Below are 22,938 nucleotides of genomic sequence, written 5' to 3' on the forward strand. Positions count from 1 at the left end.
GTAAAAACTATTTTTTAATAATATTAAAACTTAGAAGTTATAGAAAAAGTCTAATTGCACATTTTAAAACATCGCGAAAAGTTGATTTAGAATAGTATATTTTTGTTTCTGATGGAAGTTCCTTGTAGTCCAGTGTATAAAACTTATAACTTTGTTAATTGTTATAACTTTATCAAAAATGACCAAATCAGTATATTTTTTTTTATTTAGATGCATGTCTTTATCTATCATTTGGTTTTTTTTATAAATCTAACCCTTTACCTGCCCACAAGAGGGATTCAAAATATTAACTTTTTTTTTTTTAGTTAAAGTAAATCATTAAAATTAATTCAGTTCTGGATATTTCAATAGTAGAATCTTTTTAAATATCAAAAATTACTTAGAAATGATTACTATGATTTCTATTTAAGTGTTCTATTACGATAAAAATGCAAAAAATAATGAGTTTTTCTGATAAATTTACAATAAATAATAATTATAAAACTTTCTGACTGCATATTAATCTTAAAAATAACATTGTTTTAATTCTCATAAAATTTTCTATTTAATGATTCATTCTAGTCAACGAAGGAGTAATTTTGCAGAATAGCAGAAAAAATTCCCAACAAACTTTTTTTTTTTTTGTTTTAATTAGGCAATTGGTGGATTATTCCAAAAGCAACATCAACTCTTATTTCTTTAATTATATCATGATTAGTAGTTCTTTGATTTTAAAATATAATATTTGAATATATACTAATTATAATTATTAAATTTAGTATGAAATTGATATTTAATATTGTAATTTAAACGGAGAAATTATAAAAATAATAAAGAAGTTATATTTTGCTTTACTTTTACGTGTATAAAAATTTAAAGGGCTTGATACAATAATTTTCAATAAAAACTGTTTGTTACTATAAAAAAATGCACTGGACTACAAGGAACTTTCATCAGAAGCAAAAATATACTTTTCTAAATCAACTTTTCGCGTTGTTTTCAAATCTGCAAGTAGACTATTTCTATCACTTCTAATTTTTTATATTATTACTAATTATATATATAAAATAATAATTAAAAGAAAAAAAAATTTGTTTTCAAATTATTACTGATTTGATTTTTAATATGTTAAAAATAATCAGTCCAAATTTTCAATTTTAACCTATTTTTTTGGTTCTTTAAAGTTGATGAAAAATTTTTGATAAAGATTTATGAAAGTTTATAGTAAAATAAATTGAATATATTACCATAACTTTTAGCTCAATTACAAGTTTAAAATTGACATCTAGGCCAGTCAACAAAGGAAAAATTGCGGAAAAAATTTTGTTTTTTTAAAAGTTGAATTAAAATATGTATAATGACATACTAATAGTCCTCAAGATTGGAATTGAGCTTTTTTTTTAAATCCTCGCAAAAGTTCAAAAATATGAGCTTTCTTAATTTTCTCAAAAAAAAATATTTAACTTACAAAAAAAAGTTTCGCACAAAAGTTGTTTAAAAGACAATTATAAATAAAAATATAATCTTATATTTTTTCATTTAAACAAATATTTTTCGAGTTACATTACATTTAATATGAGTAATAAAATTTATATTCCATTTTTTTCATTTTACGGTTACTTTTTATCATGTTATACTTACATTAGACACAATGTTATAAATGCATATGTGTGTATGTGTGAGTTTATTTATTTATTGTATCATTAAAGTGTAGTGTATATTGAGATACAACCGATAGAGTAGGTAATTGATTTGACGCTATATTATTTAAACCCAACTAAACGCTAAATTGTACATTCCGAAATAACAATCATATTATGTCAATTGCCACCGGAATATCTGGTAATATTTTTCTTTTTCTTTGCCTTAATCCCAACTACTTGGGGTCGGGCACCCTTATCCTAAGATTCCACTTGACACGATCTCCCACATCTTCTACGCTCACATCAGCTGTCCTCAAATCGCATTCAATAGCATCCCTCCATCTCTTTTTTGGTCTTCCTCTATCTCTTCTTCCTTCAACATTCATTTCTATAACTGTTCTTACAGCTTTCGATTCTTCTTTCCTCATACCATGACTAAACAATCTAAGTCTATTTTCTGTCATCTTATCCACGATTGACGCAACACCTATACTTCCTCTTATATGCTCGTTCCTTATCCTATCTTCTCTAGTCACTCCACTCATCCAACTAAGCATTCTCATCTCTGCTACACTTATTCTCTGCTCTACTTTCTTATCAACCGCCCAACACTATTAACCATACATCATAGCTGGCCTCACAATTTCATACTAAATTTAAAAACTATAATTAGTATTTATTCATATATTATATTTTAAAATCAAAGAACTACTAATCAGGATATAATTAAAGAAATAAGAGTTCATGTTGCTTTTAAAATATTTCACCAATTTCTCTAAAGGAAACACTATCTACAGATTTGCATCGAAGCGTTTCTTATGATAGTGATTTTAATCACTGTCAGATATCATCTATACTATCATAGATATCATAGTTACTCGTCAACCGCCACAGCGTACGCACGTGTGTTATCTCCATTTATTCATGCTCTGTGTTCCTTTACGTATTCAACAATTATTACCTCTTATCGCTATTTTTATATCAATTTCATACCATGGGTTTATGTGATATTTGTGCCGTAAGTATTAAACGCGGTCAAAACGACTCAATTACATGTTTCTCTTGTTTGAAATTGTACCATCTTACTTGTGTTTCGTTAAAACAAGATGATCTCGACTATTTAAATAGTTTGAACAAATCATGGTCTTGTGTTAACTGTGCAAAAAAATCTAAAAATGCTATTTCCGTCGGCAACTCTACTAAACATCTCTCTTCTCTCTCTACTAATGAACCTGACTTAAAATTAATTATCAGTCATCTCGATAACCTACGCGCGGAGCAAACCAAACTTATTGATCTGATCAATGAGCAAAATGAGAAACTTAACTCTTTTGACAAAAAATTCCAAGATATCTTCTCTCAATTATCAAGTGTTAAAAATGAAAACAGTGTGCTGCGTAATGATTTGACTGCTATCAAAAATCGTGTCGATCTATTGGAATCAGCTGTTCCAAAGTCTAATGCTAATCACGACATGTTTTTTGAGTTTATTGACCGTCAAAATCGTTCTAAAAATATTATCGTTTTTAACGTGCACGAACAATCTAGCCAGAACAATACCTCAGNCCGTTCTAATAATATTATCGTTTTTAACGTGCACGAACAATCTAGCCAGAACAATACCTCAGATACTGATTCAATAACACACATTTTCAATAAACTCGGAACTGATATAAAACCCATAAAAATTAGCCGCTTAGGTAAACCTAACAATAAGCCTCGTCCATTGAAAGTTGAACTGCAAGCGGCCACAGAGGTATTTAAAATTCTCGGTCTATCACGCATCCTGAAATCCGATCAAAATCTTAAAGATATTAGAATTACGAGTGATAAATCACCGTATCAGCGAGAACTCCTTCGCGATCTACGCAACCAGTTGAGAGAGCGAATATCAAAAGGCGAGCCAAATCTGACAATTAAATACTACAAGGGTCAACCGACCATTATCTCCTCTGCGGTTCAAAAAAACTAGTCACTAATTCAAGCCTACTACTCTACTATCAAAATATTAGGAGCATAGTTTCTAAAATTAACTATTTAATCCCCTCACTCAATACCTCTCTATTTGATCTTATTGCTTTTACTGAAACATGGCTTTCACCTGATATATGTAACACTGAATTACACTTTGTTAATTACATAATTTTCCGTTGTGATAGATCGCCTCTAAATAGTGATCGTTCTCATGGTGGAGGCGTCTTGATTGCAGTAAAAAATACAATTAAATGTAAAATTTTAAATACTTCTATTAATTGCATTGAAGCAGTTTTCGTGCATTTACAAATGGCTGATACAATTTTCATTATTGGCTGCGTTTATATACCCCCTTGTTCCCCATTAATAACGTACGAAAATGTTTTCTCCGCTTTAAGTAATCTATACTCAGCCTACCCATCTGCAAAATTTATAATATTAGGTGATTTTAATCTACCATCAATTCACTGGAATCATTTATCGCTCCCAATAAATTGCACTTCTCAAGTAGATTCTTATTTTGTAAATATGTTGTCAGTTCGTGTTTAGACGTCGTACAGTCCACACGTTAATTGTCACGCGCTCCGCTTTTATCAGCTCTCGATAGCGTGTGTATTGTATCGAATTGTTATCGCTTCCAGCGCTCGTCGCGGTATTTGTACCGTCGGGTAATGTATAATTGTATAATTTACCTAAATATAAGACTCGCCGCGATCGGGACTAACGCCTTATCGCATTATACGCTTTATTGACCAACACGCGATACCTCACTACGGTCCTAATGAGTGCCGTTACCTATAAAATGCCTAATAATACAAATAATAAAACTGTACCTCCACTCATTATCCAAAAGTCACGCATACAGAGCGTGTCAAATGATTCATCAGCTTTTTCATCAGAAACCAACTCCAACGACGATTGGAAAACTCAAAATAATCATAAACGTCAGTACTCACCTAATCAATCCCCGAAATTAACTAAACAATTCGTAACGCCAAATCGCTTTTCTCTATTCAGTCCACCAAACAATGATCAAAACAATGACTATTCTGAAAACAAAGATAACGACCCTAATAGAGACATTCTAGAACACTCAGAGAGTAAACCTCCTCCACCAATCTTTATTAATTTAGTAAATGACTTCAAATCATTTTGCTCTCAAATTAAATTATTAACAAAAGGCGAACCATTCACTTGTAAGAGCTCCACCAATGGAGTTAAACTCCTAACTACATCACCAAACTCGTACAGAGAAGTAATAAAATTTCTAAAATCCAGCAAAGCGGACTATCATACTTATCAATCAAAACAAGATCGAGCCTTTAGAATTGTTATCAGAAACCTACATCACACAATCCCTCTTGATGATATCAAAAAAGAGTTACTTGATCTCGGTCACATCGCTAGAAACGTAACAAACGTTCTACAATATAACACTAAGGTCCCGCTCCCATTATTCTTCGTAGATCTAGAACCAGCCATAAACAATAAAGATATCTTCAAAATCGAATTCCTATGCTACACTAAAATTAAAATAGAAGAACCTCGAGTTAAACGCCACATAGTCCAATGCCTTCGATGCCAAGAATACGGCCACACAAAAGCTTACTGCAATCATACACCCAAATGCGTTCGATGTGGCGAACATCACCTATCAGATTCCTGCCAAAAACCCACCGACCAACCCGCCAAGTGTGCGCTTTGTCAGGGTAACCACCCAGCAAACTATCGAGGCTGTCCCAAACATAAAGAAATTCAATCATCTCGTAATCCCAAGAAAACTCAAACAATTTCACATTCTCAACAAAATAATACAAATAATGTACAGCCCATTTATGTAAACACCACTTCAAATTCGTATTCTCAATCCAAATCATATGCTCAAGCAACCAAAGATCCGAATATCACTCCCCATACACCTATTGGTGATAACTCTGATCAAATTTCACTCAAACTAATGTCTTTCCTGGAAGACTTTAAATCATTGATTAATCCCTTAATCTCTTTACTAACCACTGTTATCACTAAACTCCTATCCCAATCAAATGCCAACTAGCTTAAATATCCAACAATCAATATCCATCCTCTTATGGAATGCCAATGGTCTAAACCAACAAAAAAATGAACTTAAAGCCTTCCTACAGCTCTCTCACGTTGATATTATCCTTATCAGTGAAGCACATCTTACCTCAAACTTCAACTGATATATGTAACACTGAATTACACTTTGTTAATTACATAATTTTCCGTTGTGATAGATCGCCTCTAAATAGTGATCGTTCTCATGGTGGAGGCGTCTTGATTGCAGTAAAAAATACAATTAAATGTAAAATTTTAAATACTTCTATTAATTGCATTGAAGCAGTTTTTGTGCATTTACAAATGGCTGATACAATTTTCATTATTGGCTGCGTTTATATACCCCCTTGTTCCCCATTAATAACGTACGAAAATGTTTTCTCCGCTTTAAGTAATCTATACTCAGCCAACCCATCTGCAAAATTTATAATAGTAGGTGATTTTAATCTACCATCAATTCACTGGAATCATTTATCGCTCCCAATAAATTGCACTTCTCAAGTAGATTCTTATTTTGTAAATATGTTGTCAGTTCGTGTTTAGACGTCGTACAGTCCACACGTTAATTGTCACGCGCTCCGCTAATGTAATGTTCTTTATTATGCAAAAAAATTTCTGACCTTATTTTATCTTCACGGTGAAAACAGATATCAAAGTTTATAAAGAAAATACGATTTTTGTAAAAAAAATTGTTTTTATATTTTTAACTTTATAATATTAGATGAATGCAAGGGTAAGCATATGCAAGAAATTATCGCATTGTTACTCAACGTGTACGCTTATTCAATCGCCATATAAAATTACTATGACAGGTTGTTGGTTACGTGACAAACGGACGAGGTGAAGCGATTGAAATCCGTGCATGAGCACGGATGTGGTGAAACATGAAATCAAAATGATTGACTATTTGAATTGCTTGCGTCGTAAACTCAAGCAAACCCGCAGGAAAATGTCAGTAATACACACGAAACACCTTAGTGTTTCGACAATTGAAATTAATATACTCGCGTTGGTCAACAACTACGATAAACCGACGTTAATCGGTTAATCGCAGGAGAGTACAAGGATGTGTATACAAAATCGTGGGGGCATTATTCTCTAGGCGATGACGACAATGATACATATTAACTCAAAGTGTACATTAGTTTTATTTAATAAAATAAATCGATACACTTTTTATAATTTTTAACCTATGTTTATAACAATTACAAATTATCCCTTTAACCATTGTTTCAAATACATTGCTTTATATAAGCTACACATTTTATGATTATTTAAGTGACGAATACAACGTGGTTAGAATTTTCGCAGTGGTAGACAGTTTTCTTCTATTTCGACTACCCTCTATCCGGGTAAATATTTTTGTAACACTTGTTTTTTCTGCATACCTTTCACGTAGATATTATCACACCATAACAACGACAATATTCTCGGTAGTTTAGTGTATTCGACATCGCCAATGTTCGTGTCCAAGCCGTGATGGTACTTTTTTAGCCAGTAAGTTGTTTTCACATCGTCCTTGATGATGTTTGGGTGTTTGAACACCCAGTGGGCCATAGACATGGACTCCAGTTCTATGACGGTCATTTCTTTTACCAAGAACGAATGGTCGGCAGCCACCAGGCCCTGAATGTTGACAATCATTACCGTAAGAAATCTGTTTTCGGTATCCATGAGTTGTGTTCCGGGCCAAAACCCAACCATTTAACGTAGCACTGGTCTCCGCGTATGCGTAACACCCGTTCCACTAAATACGAGTCCGGATACTGCGTCCTGCTCAACTCTTCGGTGTAAAATACACCCTGAATGAGGTTCCCCTGGTAATCTTCCAGATAGTATGTTGGCGGTACTGTTCATTTGACCTTGGTTACTGTAAACAACTCGGTGCTCCAGTCGGCATTTAGCCCTTGTCAAACACGGATTTCGTTTTGCTTATTCTCACTTTGTCGCCCACTCGAAACTTGATTGGTAAATTATCGGGTATTTTTCGCAACTTCATTTGCACTGCACTGGGATTCCGAACAGCTTGTGCAGGTGTCATGCCGATTGTTCTGTGCACGTGATTGTTATTGTAATCATAGACCAGTGCAGGCAACCTGACTACCCATTTGTACGACACACGCGTAATGAAATCGCGTCACATGACCGTCTTCAGTGTGCGATTGTAGCGTTCCACAAAACACGCTTTCATCGTGGAAAATTTTGAATAATGACGGATCCCGTAACGGTCCATCAACGCTTGGAAATGTCAGTTGTAGAACTCGGTACCACGGTCGGTTTGCATCAGCTTTGGATGACTACCCTGTTCGAGAATACCTGACATTGCTGTAGTCACGTTCAGGGCCGTTTTACTTTTTAACTGTATGGCACATGCGTACTTTGAAAAACCGTCCACACTTACCGTCCATATGCATTCTAGGACCGTATGGTTAAGATGTGCAAAACATAACTTTGAATAGCTATTTTCTTGCAATTGTTGCTTATGCTGCTGCTGCTGCACATTAACAAAATTGGATATCCTATTCAATGGTTCGATTATTGTTGATAGTTTTTTCTAAATGTGAGTCAACGACTCTGACTCACCACGATGCGATTCTACATATTGTCGTCTGACGTTGTCCCGGGCTTTGTCCAACAGTTTCTTCGAAGATTCCTTATCGGCGGTGTTCATATTGTAATTTACGTGTCAAAACTGTGTCGACCACTATCACGATCAAAATCCGTACATATCACTGCGAACCCGTATTTATCGTTTTTCCAACACTGATTGCAAAACTCTTTGAACTCGTTAAATATCATATTACAACACACGTACTCGTCGTAAGTATGACGTAGGTTAATTTCGTCTTATCGGAACAACACCACCACATTTGCATTGTCTCGTAACATTTGTTTTTGTATACGGGACAACGTTTGTGAGAGAAAAAACACATTAACTCTTTTATGTCAGCCACGCGCAAAATAATCGCACATTACGTTTTGTTTTTCCATAACCACGTCGTCAAAGATAAACACTGAATTTGGCAAAACAGTGTCTACTGGTGGAATTTCATCTCCGTTCGCAAATGTTAACACACGTATGCCTTCAACATCTTCCCATATTCGAATCAACAGTTGATATTTCGACTGCTCCAACAATTTCGAGTAGATGTAAACGTTTTCGAATTTCAATCCGTTCAAGTCGGTCAACAGCATGAACATTTAATTGGTTTTACCAAAATTTAACGGACCACAAACCAGACAACGTACACTGTTTGGTAATAACTTCCCGTGTTTACTGTGTTGCACATTTGTGGCAACATGTTCGTCGAAATTGACTACGGGCAGAGTTTCTGTCTGTTTTTCAAAAAGCATCGCACGTCATCATTTTCTGTGTATTATTATTATAAAAAACTTTGTTGTTGCTCGTGCCGTAGTAACCTCTATTGTATAGGGCAACAGGTAGCGTTATTTTTTCATCACACTTACGATATAATACATATATATTACATAATTCAATGCTGATTTCATCCACACATTGACGTTGACGATAACTGTGAAATTGGACTGTTTAGCTTACACACTTGGAACATAATGCCAAACATTGATGAAACTAACAATATAATCGTTTTTAGATTACCCGATCAACAACCCTTGCTGAAAGTAACACCGCCCGTTGGTACGTACGAATTGGAAGACTTGGACAAATATGTTGCCAGTCAGTACGAGAAAATTGCATTTGACTATACATAATTTTACCGTTTATTGGATTTCAATCCTCGGTATTTGGAACCACATAAGACTCATGTATTGGATTATCCAGAGTCAATAAACATCTATTACGTTTATTCGTGTGGATTGCAATATTATTGTGGGTTCGTACCACAATGGAAAACAATCACACACCTTACATGAGTTTTCTCCCAACGTGCCACCAGGTTACCGAATTATAGAAGTTCCCAGGCAAATTGTTTACTACCCATTGAACACAAATGTGTTGGATACGGTGCGAATCGTTCTATGTAATCAAGAAGATTACCAAATAAATCTCAAAGACGAAGAATTATCCGTACGCTTGCACATTAGACATAAATAGATACATCTCTCACATTTTTAACACACCGGGGATCGAATGGTTGTAACATGCCATTGATTTTTAACAACAATCGTACGACTATATCATCATCATCAGTGAAACCCAAGTCGATACGTTACGGCGATGGTTCCATCGAATGGTCTTGGACTGCGAATAGAGCAAACCTTGTGATGCTGAGGAAACTTACGACAGATAATATCGCATATCTAAAATTACTGGGCTGTCGCGTCGTCAACAATAACAGAGTATCTACAAGTTTTGGAAAAATCCCCCCAAGACGATAACGTGAAACGGAAATATTACCTGGAACACCAAAGCTACAACAACTCGTACGAAAACAACAATGAGATTCGTATTGAATTGCTCAACAAAGAAAAATTCACAAAACCGTGTGAAAGTTACATGCGAATAAAGGGGGATATTGCAAAACCCGCAGGAGCAGTTGGTAACATTGTAATGAATCAAAACTGTATGATGAATCTTTTCGATGAAATTCGCTTCAATATCAACAACAAAGAAATTGATAAGGTAAAAAACGTTGGTGTGACTACAACTATGAAAGATGTATTGTTCGTTCATTCCCAACGATGTCGTACGGTTATAAATAGTCGGGTGAAAAAACGTGAATAAATTGTACAATGATGGAAACTTTATGGACAATTCTGAATTCGTAGCTCATTATCCGTTGTCAATGTGTATGAGATTTTTCGAATGGTATCGGCGTACACTGATCAACTGCAAGCAAACACTCATACTCATCCGATCAAATGCCGACCACTGCGCCGTAGAATTCGTCCTTTCAACATTAGTTAAATTAAACCTTACTATAAGTAAGTTACATACTATAAGTTAAAAAAAAAATTATACGTCACCTCTCTTTTATGTTAAAATGGCCGTCTTGGTTTAAAGAAATTCTATTTTTGTGTTAAAATTCTCGATTTGATACATTTTAATACTATGCTGATTTTCACTACGCCTCGTACCAAGTGTACTGGTTTTTAGCTTCGATGCGAAGCTGAGAAGGTATTAATTTTACTATGATGTGTTTTTTTTTTTTTGTGTCTGTATACGCTCAATCTCAGCTCTCACTGAACCGATTTTGATGAAAAATATGTCAAAAGATCACAAATCGTATCTAGTTGAAGACATTACCCCCAAAAAATTACAAATTTAAAAATCGCTAATTTTCGATATTTTTTCATTTTTTTTTACTTAAAATAGCCATAACTTTTTTAAAAATGACCGAATCAATATAATTTTTTTTTTTATAGATACCTTAGATATTTACCTATCATTTTATATATTTTTGTGAACATTTGACCATTTAACAGCCCACAGGAAGGGTTTCAAAATGGTAACTTTTTACAAAAATTAACTTTTTCAACTTAATTTTTGAAAATGTTCCGGAAAGACTGACACTTATATATATATATATATCTTAAATTAAAGCTAATGTAATATACTTTAATTTGAAAAAAAAAAATTGACCTCTGGACTTGTCTTCATGGTGAAAATGACTACCGTATGCAAAAATATGCTATTTTTTTGAAAAAATTCTTGATATTATATTTTACATTTTTTAACATTATGATGCTATAACTTTTTAAAAAATGCATGAATCAATTCTATTTTTTAACAATAAATACTTTATATAAACCTCTNTTTTTTAATAATAAATACTTTATATATACCTCTTTCATTCTACATACTTTTTTTTTAAATCGGACTTTTTCCCTTTATACAGGGGGGGTGCAAACCTTTTAAAATGCGTATAGAAAGTAGAACTTTTTCAACTTAACTTTTGAAAATGTTCCGGAAAGACTGACACTTTTATATATATCTTAAATTAAANATATATTAAATTAAAGCTTATGTAATATATTTTTGACTCTTTATACTCTAATTGACCTCTGGGTTTGTCTTCGTGGTGAAAACGAACATCAAAGTTAAAGAAAAACGTACGATTTCCGTGAAAAAATTCTCCATTTTATATTTTATATTATTTAATTTATATTTTATATAACTTTTGGAAAAATGTATGGATCAATATTATTATTTTTTTATAATAAATATTTATATACCCCTTTCATCTGGCACGCTTTTTTTGTAAATCGGATCATACCCCTTTAACAAGGGGGGTCAAAACTTTAAACATGCGTATTGTTACTAAGATATTTTCAATTTAATTTTTGAAAGTATTCCGGAAATACTGACACTTTTATATATATCTTAAATTAAAGCTTATGTAATATACTTTAATTTGAAAAAAAAAAATTTGACCTCTGGACTTGTCTTCGTGGTGAAAACGGACATCAAAGTTAAAGAAAAACGTACGATTTCCGTGAAAAAAATCTCGATTTTATATGTTATATTATTTAATTTATATTTTATATAACTTTTGGAAAAATGTATGGATCAATATTATTATTTTTTATAAATAAATATTGATATACCCCTTTCATCTGGCACGCTTTTTTTGTAAATCGGATCATACCCCTTTAACAAGGGGGGTCAAAACTTTAAACATGCTTATTGAAGCTGGGACATTTTCAATTTAATTTTCGAAAGTGTTCCAGAAATACTGACACTTTTATATATATCTTAAATTAAAGCTTATGTAATATTTTTAATTAAAAAAAAAAAATTTGACCTCTGGATTTGTCTTCATTGTCAAAATGACTAACGTATTCAAAAATTTGCTATTTTTAACACGCTTATATTAGTTTCAGCTGTATGTATGTATGTATGTATCTATGTATGTTTGTAACTCTCCAAACGCCACGCGTTATCGCATATTCCGTCGTCTAGACTAGACTGTTATACGCATTCACCCCTCCCCACGCCTCGCTCACCGTACGACGGCACACTATTCCTATAAAAATTTATTTTTAGTTATCGTACCCGTACACGCGTGCTTGTCATCAATATTATATACAGAGTGTTCAGTAAGTCAGGAAACGGGTATCTATTGTTCTCATTGTTACAAACAATGAGAACAATAGAAACCCGTTTCCTGACTTACTGAACACCCTGTATATATAAAAACAAATTTTTATTTTGACTGACCAATACTGCTCGCGTTTAATGCGCCTTACGTATATATATTTATATATTCCTACCACCGTTTATACCTCAGGTATAACGTTAGTCCGACCCGCCCGCCCACAAAATACGGTTATACCTAGTGCATGATACGTTTACGTACTTAAGTCGCTTTACTTGTATATATATATATATTCTAATTACTATTAAAATTTATTTATTAACACGCTTTATTTTAATTAAGAGATATAAAGTATTCATTCCGATTACGAGGGATGATTTCCGTATCGTCATTTTTCGTCACTACCTCCACGTTCCGGGAGTGAGTAATTTACGCGCCTGCTGCTTTCCTTGGATGTGGTAGCCGTTTCTCAGACTCCCTCCCCGGAATCGAACCCTAATTTCCCGTTACCCGTAACAACCATGATATTGATAGTAACTACTATCATAACATGAAACTAAAAAGTAAAAAATAAATATAGTTTAAAAAACTAAAAAAACACGCTTTTAAAGTACATCGAACTAAAAAGTTAAAAATAATTTTTAAAATAATTATGAACAAAAAATACTAGTATTATTGTGATAAAAGCGTGGGTGCTTTGTGTCATATTTTTCGTATATTGAGCGCCCGACGCTTTTATCACAATAATACTAGTATTTTTTGTTCATAATTATTTTAAACTTATTTTAAAAATTATTTTTAACTTTTTAGTTCGATGTGCTTTAAAAGCGTGTTTTTTTAGTTTTTTAAACTATATTTATTGTGTTAAAATTCTGGTTTTTGTATTTTATTTTATTTTAAAATTCCTGACAAGGGGAGTACAGATTTTCATAAATATTATATAAATAAAAAATTAATATAACATAGAAAGTTAAACTTATTTAAATTTTATGGGTTTTTGAAGTCGAGAAAAAGAATTTTCAATTTTAAATTAGCTTAATAGCCAATTTTTTAGCCGGCGTTAGCGACGTACGGTCGCCGAGTCGGTCAAACTTGTGTCTACGCGCGTGGGGTACGAAGTTCCAACCCGCGTATGGCCATGAATTTTTTGCAATTTTTCTTAATTCTTTTTAAGTTAGTATAAATTTTTAACTCGTTTGATTTTTATCTCATTTAGATTCACTGTAGTCGCCACTCGCGAGAAGAAATTTTTTATTCATATTAAAATTATTTTACTATATTTTAAGTTTTAGCTTCGATGCAAAGCCGAGAAGATGTATTTTTGTGATTATCATTTATTTTCTCTGCTTTAACTTGACCTATATTTTTCAACGATACGTCAAATGACTACAATTCGTATCTAGGTTGAAGAGTTTACTCTCAAAAATTGAAAAAAAATTCTAATTTATCAATTAAACAGTTAGTTATTCCATGTTCTCCATAAAGACAATTAAAATCATTCATTTTTAATGTTTTCAAAGTATTTATTGACGAATGAAGTTTGATATGACAGATTTCAACTACAAAATTAAATCATTTTACTTTGTAATTTAATAATTTTTTTACACTATATGTGTATGCTACTACTAAACTATAATATTCCAAATTTTTAACACGCTTATATTAGTTTCACCTGTATGTATGTATTTATGTATGTATGTATGTATTTATGTATGTATGTATGTATGTTTGTATCTCTCCAAACGCCATGCGTTATCGCATATTCCGTCGTCTAGACTCTAGACTAGACTGTCATAACGCATTCACCCCACCCCACGCCGCGCTCATCAAACGACGACAACACTATTCCTCTGTATAAATTTATTTTTGGTTATCGTACCCGTGTGCTTGTCATCAATATTATATATATATATAAACAAATTTTTATTTTGACTGACCATTATCATCCGCGTGCATACGGCTTACGTATTTATTCCTACCGCCGTTTATACCTCAGGTTTAATGTTAGTCCAACCCGCCCGCCCACAAAACATATAACATATAAAAATATATAGGTAACAATACCTAGTGCATGATACGTTTACGTACTTAATTCGCTTTACATGTATATACAGGGTGATTTTTTTATCATAACCCACACAATTACTTGCAGAATAATAATAATTTAAACATTTTTTTTTTTCATTATCTTTAGTTACACATTATTCTTGAATTTTTAACTATGTAATACTTTTTAAGTTCATCCCTTATGCCTTGGAAGGGGGTCAACTTTGTTTTTTTAAATGGNACCTTGGAAGGGAGTCAACTTTGTTTTTTTAAATGGTAATACATATTTTTAATTTAATAAAATGTTTGAGTTTTTAATTTAATAGTAAATGGCATTTGAATTTTTAATATAACTTAATTCGTTTATTAGATATAATCATTTCCCTTTACCCGTTACAACCATGATATTGATAGTAACTACTATCATAACATAACACTAAAAAGTGTAAAATTAATATAGTTTAAAAAAACTAAAAAATCACGCTTTTAAAGCACATCGAACTAAAAAGTTAAAAATTATTATTTTAAAAATTATTTTTAACTTTTTAGTTTTTTAAATTTAAAAATTGTTTATTCAGATTACTACGATTATAAATAGGATACAATTAATAATAAAAACAATTAGTGATGGGCATTTTCAAATATTTTAAACAATCGATTAACTATTCGAATTGTGGTTATACCACCGAATATTTTAATTTTAGCATAAACTATCAAATATTTTAAAAACTATTCAAATAGACTATCGAATAGTTTTTGAATGACTATCGAATAGTTCGATTGTTACTATTCGATATTTCCCATCACTAGTAATGACTAAAAATCAAAGTACTTGTATTTATTATGACTTTACGAATGATACAATTATCATTCTTTACATTAATACCACCCTGATCAATTTTATTTTTATTTATTACAATAATATATTTACTTGCTTAGTTGACGTAGTTATTACGTCAACTGTAAACGTGTAACGTTCAGTATTACATACAAAAATTAATTTATAATACTGATCGCTTTTAAAAAAATAACATTGTTTATTTAATTTTGTGGCCTTCTATATATATAAGATGATTTTTCAGGACAATTTTCAATTTCTATGCGATGCTAAGAATGTTTTATAATGGTGTGCTTTTTTTGTCTTTCTATAAAAAATCTCAATTTTCACTAACCAATTATAATGATCTATACTCCAAGAGAACCTAATTTTAATTTAGTTAAACTTATTTTAGCTGAAAATTGAAAAAAAATCTCAAGTTTTGTAATTTAGGAAAACATCTTAAAATTATGCAACCGTAAAAAATTAGTTGCTTTTTAAATCTGCTATAACATTTTTTTTTAAAACAATGATTCTAATGAAATTTTTAATGGGACAATAGTTGATAAAATTTCTTTTGAAAAAATTGAATTATAAACCTAAATAAAGGAGGAAGGGTTTGAATAAAACCATTCACGCATACACTAAAAATTTGCTCATTCAATTTTTGGGAATTTTCTGGAAAGTCTAACTTCTTTAAACCTATGTCAAATTAAATCTTTTGAAGTGTACTCAATATTAAAAAAAAGAATTTCCGACGATTGTTTTCTATAAAAAATTGCAACTTTTTAAAAAAAATAATCGAATGAGCAATTTTTTTAATCTTTTAGTTAAAATTATTTTTAAATTAATCTATTAAAAACTTTAACAGATATTGCGTTTATGATAGTGATCACTGTTAGATATCTCCCTAAGTTGGTTTTTTTTTTGTAATATCATACTTAGAATTATTTCTGTATTCAAATACTATGGAAAACTAATACTATGACATAAAATAAAATAGCAAATTACTGTTTGTTTCCACTATAGAATTATCTTGATCTTTTCGAAGGTAGAATCGTCATTTAAATTATGTAACTATACTTTCACAGTTTGGACTTCATTTGACATTTTTTTGTTATCATGTTTATCAAATAACAGATTAAGGTGTCAATACTCAGTAAATTGCCTAACTGAAAAATATGCAACTACTGACAACAGGTGTCAAAAACTAATGGAAACAATCATTTTGAACAAATTTGAAACCTTGAAAAGATTTCCTTCAATCCGTTATTCCAAAAAAATTATGATTGTTAAAATAGACAAATTTTCATATTTTGTTATTATAAATTATCATTAAGGTTTTAAGAATAAATAAATCAAACAAAATTTTTTTAGAGCTACTTTAGGTATTAACAGTTCAATTTTCTATTCGAATCTTAAGTTTAAAAAACTGTCAAGTTATCACGTGCTTATCTCTTATCTCAAGGCTCTAAAAAATACAAACTACCAACTTAATTAAACATTTTGCTTAACAGAAATCGCTGTTGATCAAAAAAATAAGAAATGAGAATTTGCTTACTATTTTATTCGGCATATTTTCTTTTAATTTATTTAATATTATTTTTTATTAAATAGTGTACCCTAATGTTAAATTTTTGAATCTGTTAAGTTCTTCTAATTTTGACTAAGCACTATACTTCACGTGTTTTTTTAAGAACACACTGTTTTCTGTAAGTTTTTTTTTTTTAATAAATAAACAAAATAAAATTTTATTTGGATTTAATATACCAATTTTCGCAGTTTTGTGATTAATTTTATTTAAATATATATATTTTTTTATATTATTTTATTGTAAACATCGATTTATTATTTTATTTTCGTTATCATTTTTAGCTCATCAAAAATGAATGGAGAATGCAAACTAGAATACCGCGAAGCGGATATTACTCATGCTGAACGTATGAAAGAAGAAGCTAATACACATTTTTCTGTTAAAAGGTATGCAGAAGCTATTGAATGTTATACTAAAGCTATTGTTATGTGTGAAAGTTCTTCTAATAAACCACACAATTTTGCTGCATATTATGCTAATCGAAGTTTTGCATATTCTAAAACTGAGGCATATGGTTATGCATTAGCTGATGCTTCTAAAGCCATTCAACTGGATCCTAAATATTTGAAAGGCTATTATCGAAGAGCAACAGCATATATGTCACTAGGGAAATTTAAAGAAGCTTTGAAAGATTATGAAGTTGTTGTCAAAGCTTTACCTAATGATAAAGATGCTAATCAAAAGTATACAGAATGTAATAAATTGGTTAAAAGACTAGCCTTTGAAAAAGCTATTTCTGTAGAAGATTCTAAAAGTGTTTCTGAACAAATTGATCTAGAATCAATGTGTATAGAAGATGATTACAACGGTCCAAGCCTTGAAAATGGTAAAGTTACGCTTGAATTCATGAAAGAACTTATCAAAACTTTTCGAGAACAAAATAAGTTGCATAAAAAATATGCTTACAAAATTTTGTTGGATGTTAAAAAATATTTGGAAAAACAACCAACTCTTGTTTACATTAATATCAAAGATGATGAAAAGTTTACTGTATGTGGTGATATTCATGGACAGTACTATGATTTATTAAATATTTTTGAATTGAATGGATTGCCATCAAATTCTAATCCTTATTTGTTCAATGGAGACTTTGTTGATCGGGGATCATTTTCTGTTGAGTGTATATTTACCTTATTTGGTTTTAAACTTCTTTTTCCTGACAAGTTCTTTATGTCTCGGGGGAATCATGAAAGTGTAACCATGAATAGAATGTATGGATTTGAAGGTGAAGTAAAATCTAAATATTCTGTGGAGATGGCTAATTTATTTACTGAAGTATATAATTGGCTTCCACTTGCTCATTGTATCAATAAACGTGTATTAGTTATGCATGGAGGACTATTTTCAAAAGATGATGTTACACTTAAAGATATAGAAAATATTTATCGAAATAGACAGCCTCCAGAAGAAGGATTAATGTGTGACATACTGTGGTCAGATCCACAAGATGCATCTGGACGATCACCTAGTAAACGTGGTGTTGGTGTACAATTTGGACCAGATATCACAAAAAAATTTACAGAATTAAACAATTTAGATTACATTATACGTAGTCATGAAGTTAAGGCTAATGGATATGAAGAAGCTCATGATTCAAAGTGTGTGACTGTATTTTCTGCTCCTAATTATTGTGACACTATGGGTAACAAAGGAGCATTTATTAAACTTGAGGGTCGATGTCTTAAACCCAAGTTTACAACTTATACAGCTGTTCCACACCCACCAGTAAAGCCTTTAATGTATGCTAATTCTTTAGTAAATCTGTTTTGTTGATGAAATAATTTTTTTTATTATTTATATACAAGTTATTAATGTTAATTTGTTTGCCTAACATAAAATAAAATGCATTTTTTTTGTAATTTTTCTTTATTTTCTTTATTTTTTTTATTTTCAAATTTTTTTTTTTTTAATAATCAAAAGAAATTTAAGTAGGTTTAAAATACATATTTATACGAAAAATAAACTTATCGTCGATGCCTGAAAAAATGGCTTCAATTGGGATTATTTGGTATTTACGCCATGAAATTGCAGTCAGTCTGAGTCAGTTTCAGATAATTGAAGATCTTCATCTAATATTCGTCCTGGATCTACTAAACGTCCTTTAAAACCTTAAACAATATTAATAAAAGTAAAAATTTCACTGACTATGTTACAGTTGACCTACCATTAGTGTTTGAAGAGTTCAATGTAGGCGTAGTTTGTTTAGCTACATGTTGTTTAGAAGGAGGCGGAGTTGAATCATCACTATCACTGTCTGATGAACTGCTGGAACCAGAATCACTAGACGACTCACTTAGTTCTAAACTACCAGCTGCTGGTACTAAATCATCATAGGCCTAAAATTAAAAAATTGTTAAATGTTTATTAATATCAATTATTTGATAAATTATTGGATACACATTTTGTGAAATCAAAATTTTTACATACATTAGACCTTATAAACGGATAAATTATTTTTATTCTTACTCTACAGTATAAATAAATAACTTTCTTAAAAAAGTAGTTTAGTAAACAAATATTGGTGAACAAAGGACATTTTTTTTAAAACATGGTTATATTGAAGATACAATGTAATTGTAATAAAAGTTAAACTTCAAATTTATCCCATTTTAAAGTTAAATATTCATAAAAATATTATTTATATGGAAGCATCATGATAGATAAATTAAAAACTATGATTTAAAAAGAAAATCAATTCATATAGTGTTATACATATATGACAAAGAAATAAATTTTCTTTTCAGTAAATAAATTGGTAAAAAAAAATGTTTCTTAAACTCTATGATACTACTGGAAAATGTTAAAAAAATTGTTATCGTCAAATTAAAAAATAAAATATTTAAAAAAAGAATTTCATAATTTAACATTCAATAAACATTGTTAAGTTTTAAAACGTTTATTTATGACTAATTTATCTAAATTTAAATTATTGATTTTAAAGATGTGAATACAAAGAAATTATTTAAAAATATATGGATGTATGATTATTCAAGGAAAGATCTAGGTTTATATTTAGAGAATGTTTCAGGGAACAATAACTTTTTTCATTTTGTGACAATGTTGCAGGCGTAATTGATTATATAATTTAAAAAGTAATAAAAAAAATCAAATAGAAGAAATTATGTTGCACCTGGGAAAATATAATATGTGGCATTTTGTATAATAAATAAATCAATAACTTTACACTTATTGCTAGACAGATTTACTTAATAATGATTATAAAAAAAAAAAAAAAAATGTATGTAAGAATGCACTGGAGTATTTTCTCCAATGTATCAAAAAAATTACTTCTTGTTTCATATCCGTTTTAATTTCTGTTTTAATATCAGATAATGAAAAACTAGGATGTGCTTGAGAATCAAATCCAGTCATTGAGCAATCGTCATCATTTAATAGTGGAAGACTGGAAGACATTGGAGATTCAGACCTAAAAAAATCATTAACACTTTGTTATTAAAAAATATAATTAAATAATTCAATAGAAGCAAAAAATTATATACCTAATTTAATACTTGAAAATTAATAACACTTTTGATAAAATTTTTAAAATTGTGTATAAAAAAATATCTTAGAAAATACTAGCATTCATACTATTTTAAATTTCCAAAAATAATTTTTTTATCCTAAATTTTTTTCCTTCCCTGTAGATAGGAATTAAGAATACTTTTGCCAGTCATAAGAGGCGACTAATGAGATTGTGTCAGGTAGACAGTCGGCAAAAAATTATTGTTAAAAAAGTATGAAGAATCCTGAACAAAACTTAGGCGGATTGTCTCATCTAGGATGTACACGGGGACAACAGAAAGTAGTTGAAAACGGAGAAAGCCTAAGAAATAAAGTGTTTGATACCAGCCAGACAACTTCTGCGGTAGCTGTTGTGATATGAGGACAGCTGATGTGAGCGTAGAGGATGTGGGAGATCGTGTCAAGCGGAAGTTTAGGATAAAGGTGGCTGACGCCAGGTAGTTGGGATTAAGGCAAGGAAGAAGAAGAAGGTCCTATGTTTTTCTATATTCTTACTATAAATAGTACAAAGAGCAAACAAATAGGTTGCTGACAGGAATTTTTTTTTTTTAACATCTTTATAGAAAAATACTTGATCTACCCTCAATTATAAATAATAGTTACAATTCTTTAAAATCTTAGTAAAAATATTATTAACTTACATAAAAAATTGTGGAGACTTATTTACATGTTGAGCATTACTTGGTGGTGACAAATTAGCCACTTTAGGTGATTGAGGAGTTTTCTTAGGAGACTTTGTTACTTGTTTAATTGGTAAACTTTTTCCTTTAAGACGTTTATCTATGTTGGTAGGTCGATTTTTTTCAGATAAAACTGGATTTATTTGCACAATTGGCTTTTGTGATTTTTCTACAGCATTTCTGAAAAATTAATTCATTAATCAGTATTTTAACAAATCATAATTATTTACAATTTAAACTAATATCATCATATAATTAATTACCTAGTTGATTTAAGTTGTACATTATTAGTAAGTTTTTCTAATGTTATTTCTCCAGTTGCATGGTCAATAATTAAAACACATTCTTTAGTGTAGTCTTTTTGTGACCCTTTGTATACAGTATGAGCTGTGCCAGCACCTTCAAAATTAGGTACTGTAACTGTAACTTCACGAGTTGATGGACTTATGTCTACACTTGCAGGCTTATTTATATCTATACTAGCAGGCTTAAAATCATCTAAATTAAAAAATAATAAATCTTTACTTAAAAATGATAATTTTTAAATTAAAATATAATATTATACAAAAAATGGTAGAACTATATAAAATAGTTCTATAATAGATAAACTAGTTTTACATTTATTACTTTTAAATCTATAATAAAAGTTGATTTTCTTTTAATAGCTGCAAAATATTTTTAGTAATCAATAAATTATATTTTAAGTTACACCACATAATCAAGTAAATTTAATAACAAAAACTACAATTAAATCAAAACATTTTTTTTATAAATTTAATATATTTAATTCACAGCACTTTATACAATATTGAGTGCAGCAAAAAATTTACCCTTATGGAATGATTTACTTACATCGAAGAGTGTGAAAACCTGGACCTTTGCCGGAAAAGGTTGAACCAAACTTGAGTTCAGCTGGCTCACTACCAATAAATCCTAAAGGGTCTGACGACTCATCGTCCATATCTAAGAAACAAATTTGTTGAAAAGCCTTTAACAAGACACTCTAAAAGTGAACGTGATGATGTATTCAAAAAAGTATTGATGAAATCGTTATCATAAAGTCTGATGTAATGTGGTTGCGTTTGGTTTTTTTTATGATTAAAAAATGTTAATGTTTTTATAATTCTATGACTTTAAAATATTTAAAAATGAATTATTATTGCATTTTTTAACTTCTGATTAAAGATAAAACATTAGTTATTATTCTTATTTTTATAGATACATTAGTTTCAAGCATTATATTACATTTTTGCTAAACACAGTTTTGTTAAAATTGACATTTCGAATAGCGATAACAGTAGATAAGGAAAATAAAGAAGATAAGGATCATTATAAAAGTTTATATAATACAATATTTCTTTAAGAATAGCAGTAGCAAAAATAATAGTTAAGCATTTTCTTGAATTTCTTTTACTCATTTTGATAATCAAATACTTTTATTTTTACCTATAAAAATCTAAAGGATTTTTTCGAAATTATAACTTTATATTTATTTAGAGTTGAATATGATTAGTAAATAATCTGATATGTATAATAGAATCTATTTATGATTAAACAAGTTTATATAAATTTTTACAATGTT

General features: G+C 30.3%; 3 protein-coding genes across 4 annotated transcripts; 2 read left to right on the forward strand and 1 right to left on the reverse strand.

Moving 5' to 3' along the window:
• Positions 1–2,510: 2,510 nt before the first annotated feature.
• Positions 2,511–4,122, forward strand: LOC126900891 (uncharacterized). Its single transcript, XM_050676911.1, has 2 exons — positions 2,511–3,182; positions 3,246–4,122. The coding sequence occupies exons 1-2, from the start codon at positions 2,617–2,619 to the stop codon at positions 3,592–3,594; spliced, it is 915 nt and encodes a 304-aa protein (XP_050532868.1). The 5' UTR covers positions 2,511–2,616; the 3' UTR covers positions 3,595–4,122.
• Positions 4,123–17,106: 12,984 nt separating this feature from the next.
• Positions 17,107–19,010, forward strand: LOC126900885 (serine/threonine-protein phosphatase 5). Its single transcript, XM_050676902.1, has 2 exons — positions 17,107–17,269; positions 17,433–19,010. Exon 2 carries the CDS (start codon positions 17,443–17,445, stop codon positions 18,922–18,924), a length of 1,482 nt encoding a protein of 493 aa, XP_050532859.1. The 5' UTR covers positions 17,107–17,269; positions 17,433–17,442; the 3' UTR covers positions 18,925–19,010.
• Positions 18,654–22,533, reverse strand: LOC126900889 (ELL-associated factor 2). Of its 2 annotated transcripts, none has more exons than XM_050676909.1 (6): positions 22,209–22,533; positions 21,620–21,854; positions 21,318–21,536; positions 20,440–20,578; positions 19,316–19,487; positions 18,654–19,250 (listed from the first exon to the last, which is right to left on the reverse strand). In XM_050676909.1, the coding sequence occupies exons 1-6, from the start codon at positions 22,315–22,317 to the stop codon at positions 19,183–19,185; spliced, it is 942 nt and encodes a 313-aa protein (XP_050532866.1). In that variant the 5' UTR covers positions 22,318–22,533; the 3' UTR covers positions 18,654–19,182. The 2 variants fall into 2 exon arrangements, with proteins under 2 accessions (XP_050532866.1, XP_050532865.1); XM_050676908.1 differs by having other exon boundaries at positions 18,654–19,259; positions 22,209–22,522.
• Positions 22,534–22,938: the final 405 nt, after the last annotated feature.

This window comes from Daktulosphaira vitifoliae, unplaced genomic scaffold (assembly GCF_025091365.1).
Source record: "Daktulosphaira vitifoliae isolate Bord-2020 unplaced genomic scaffold, ASM2509136v1 Scaffold_3, whole genome shotgun sequence".
NCBI lineage: Eukaryota > Metazoa > Arthropoda > Insecta > Hemiptera > Phylloxeridae > Daktulosphaira > Daktulosphaira vitifoliae.

Coding starts and splice junctions, on each gene's coding strand:
- LOC126900891 (XM_050676911.1), top strand. CDS start 2,617: ATGGGTTTATGTGATATTTGTGCCGTAAGTATTAAACGCGGTCAAAAC.
- LOC126900885 (XM_050676902.1), top strand. CDS start 17,443: ATGAATGGAGAATGCAAACTAGAATACCGCGAAGCGGATATTACTCAT.
- LOC126900889 (XM_050676908.1), bottom strand. CDS start 22,317: ATGGACGATGAGTCGTCAGACCCTTTAGGATTTATTGGTAGTGAGCCA. Junction 21,855..22,208: donor AGGTTTTCACACTCTTCGAT/GTAAGTAAATCA, acceptor TTTTTAATTTAG/ATGATTTTAAGCCTGCTAGT. Junction 19,260..19,315: donor GAACTCTTCAAACACTAATG/GTAGGTCAACTG, acceptor ATATTGTTTAAG/GTTTTAAAGGACGTTTAGTA.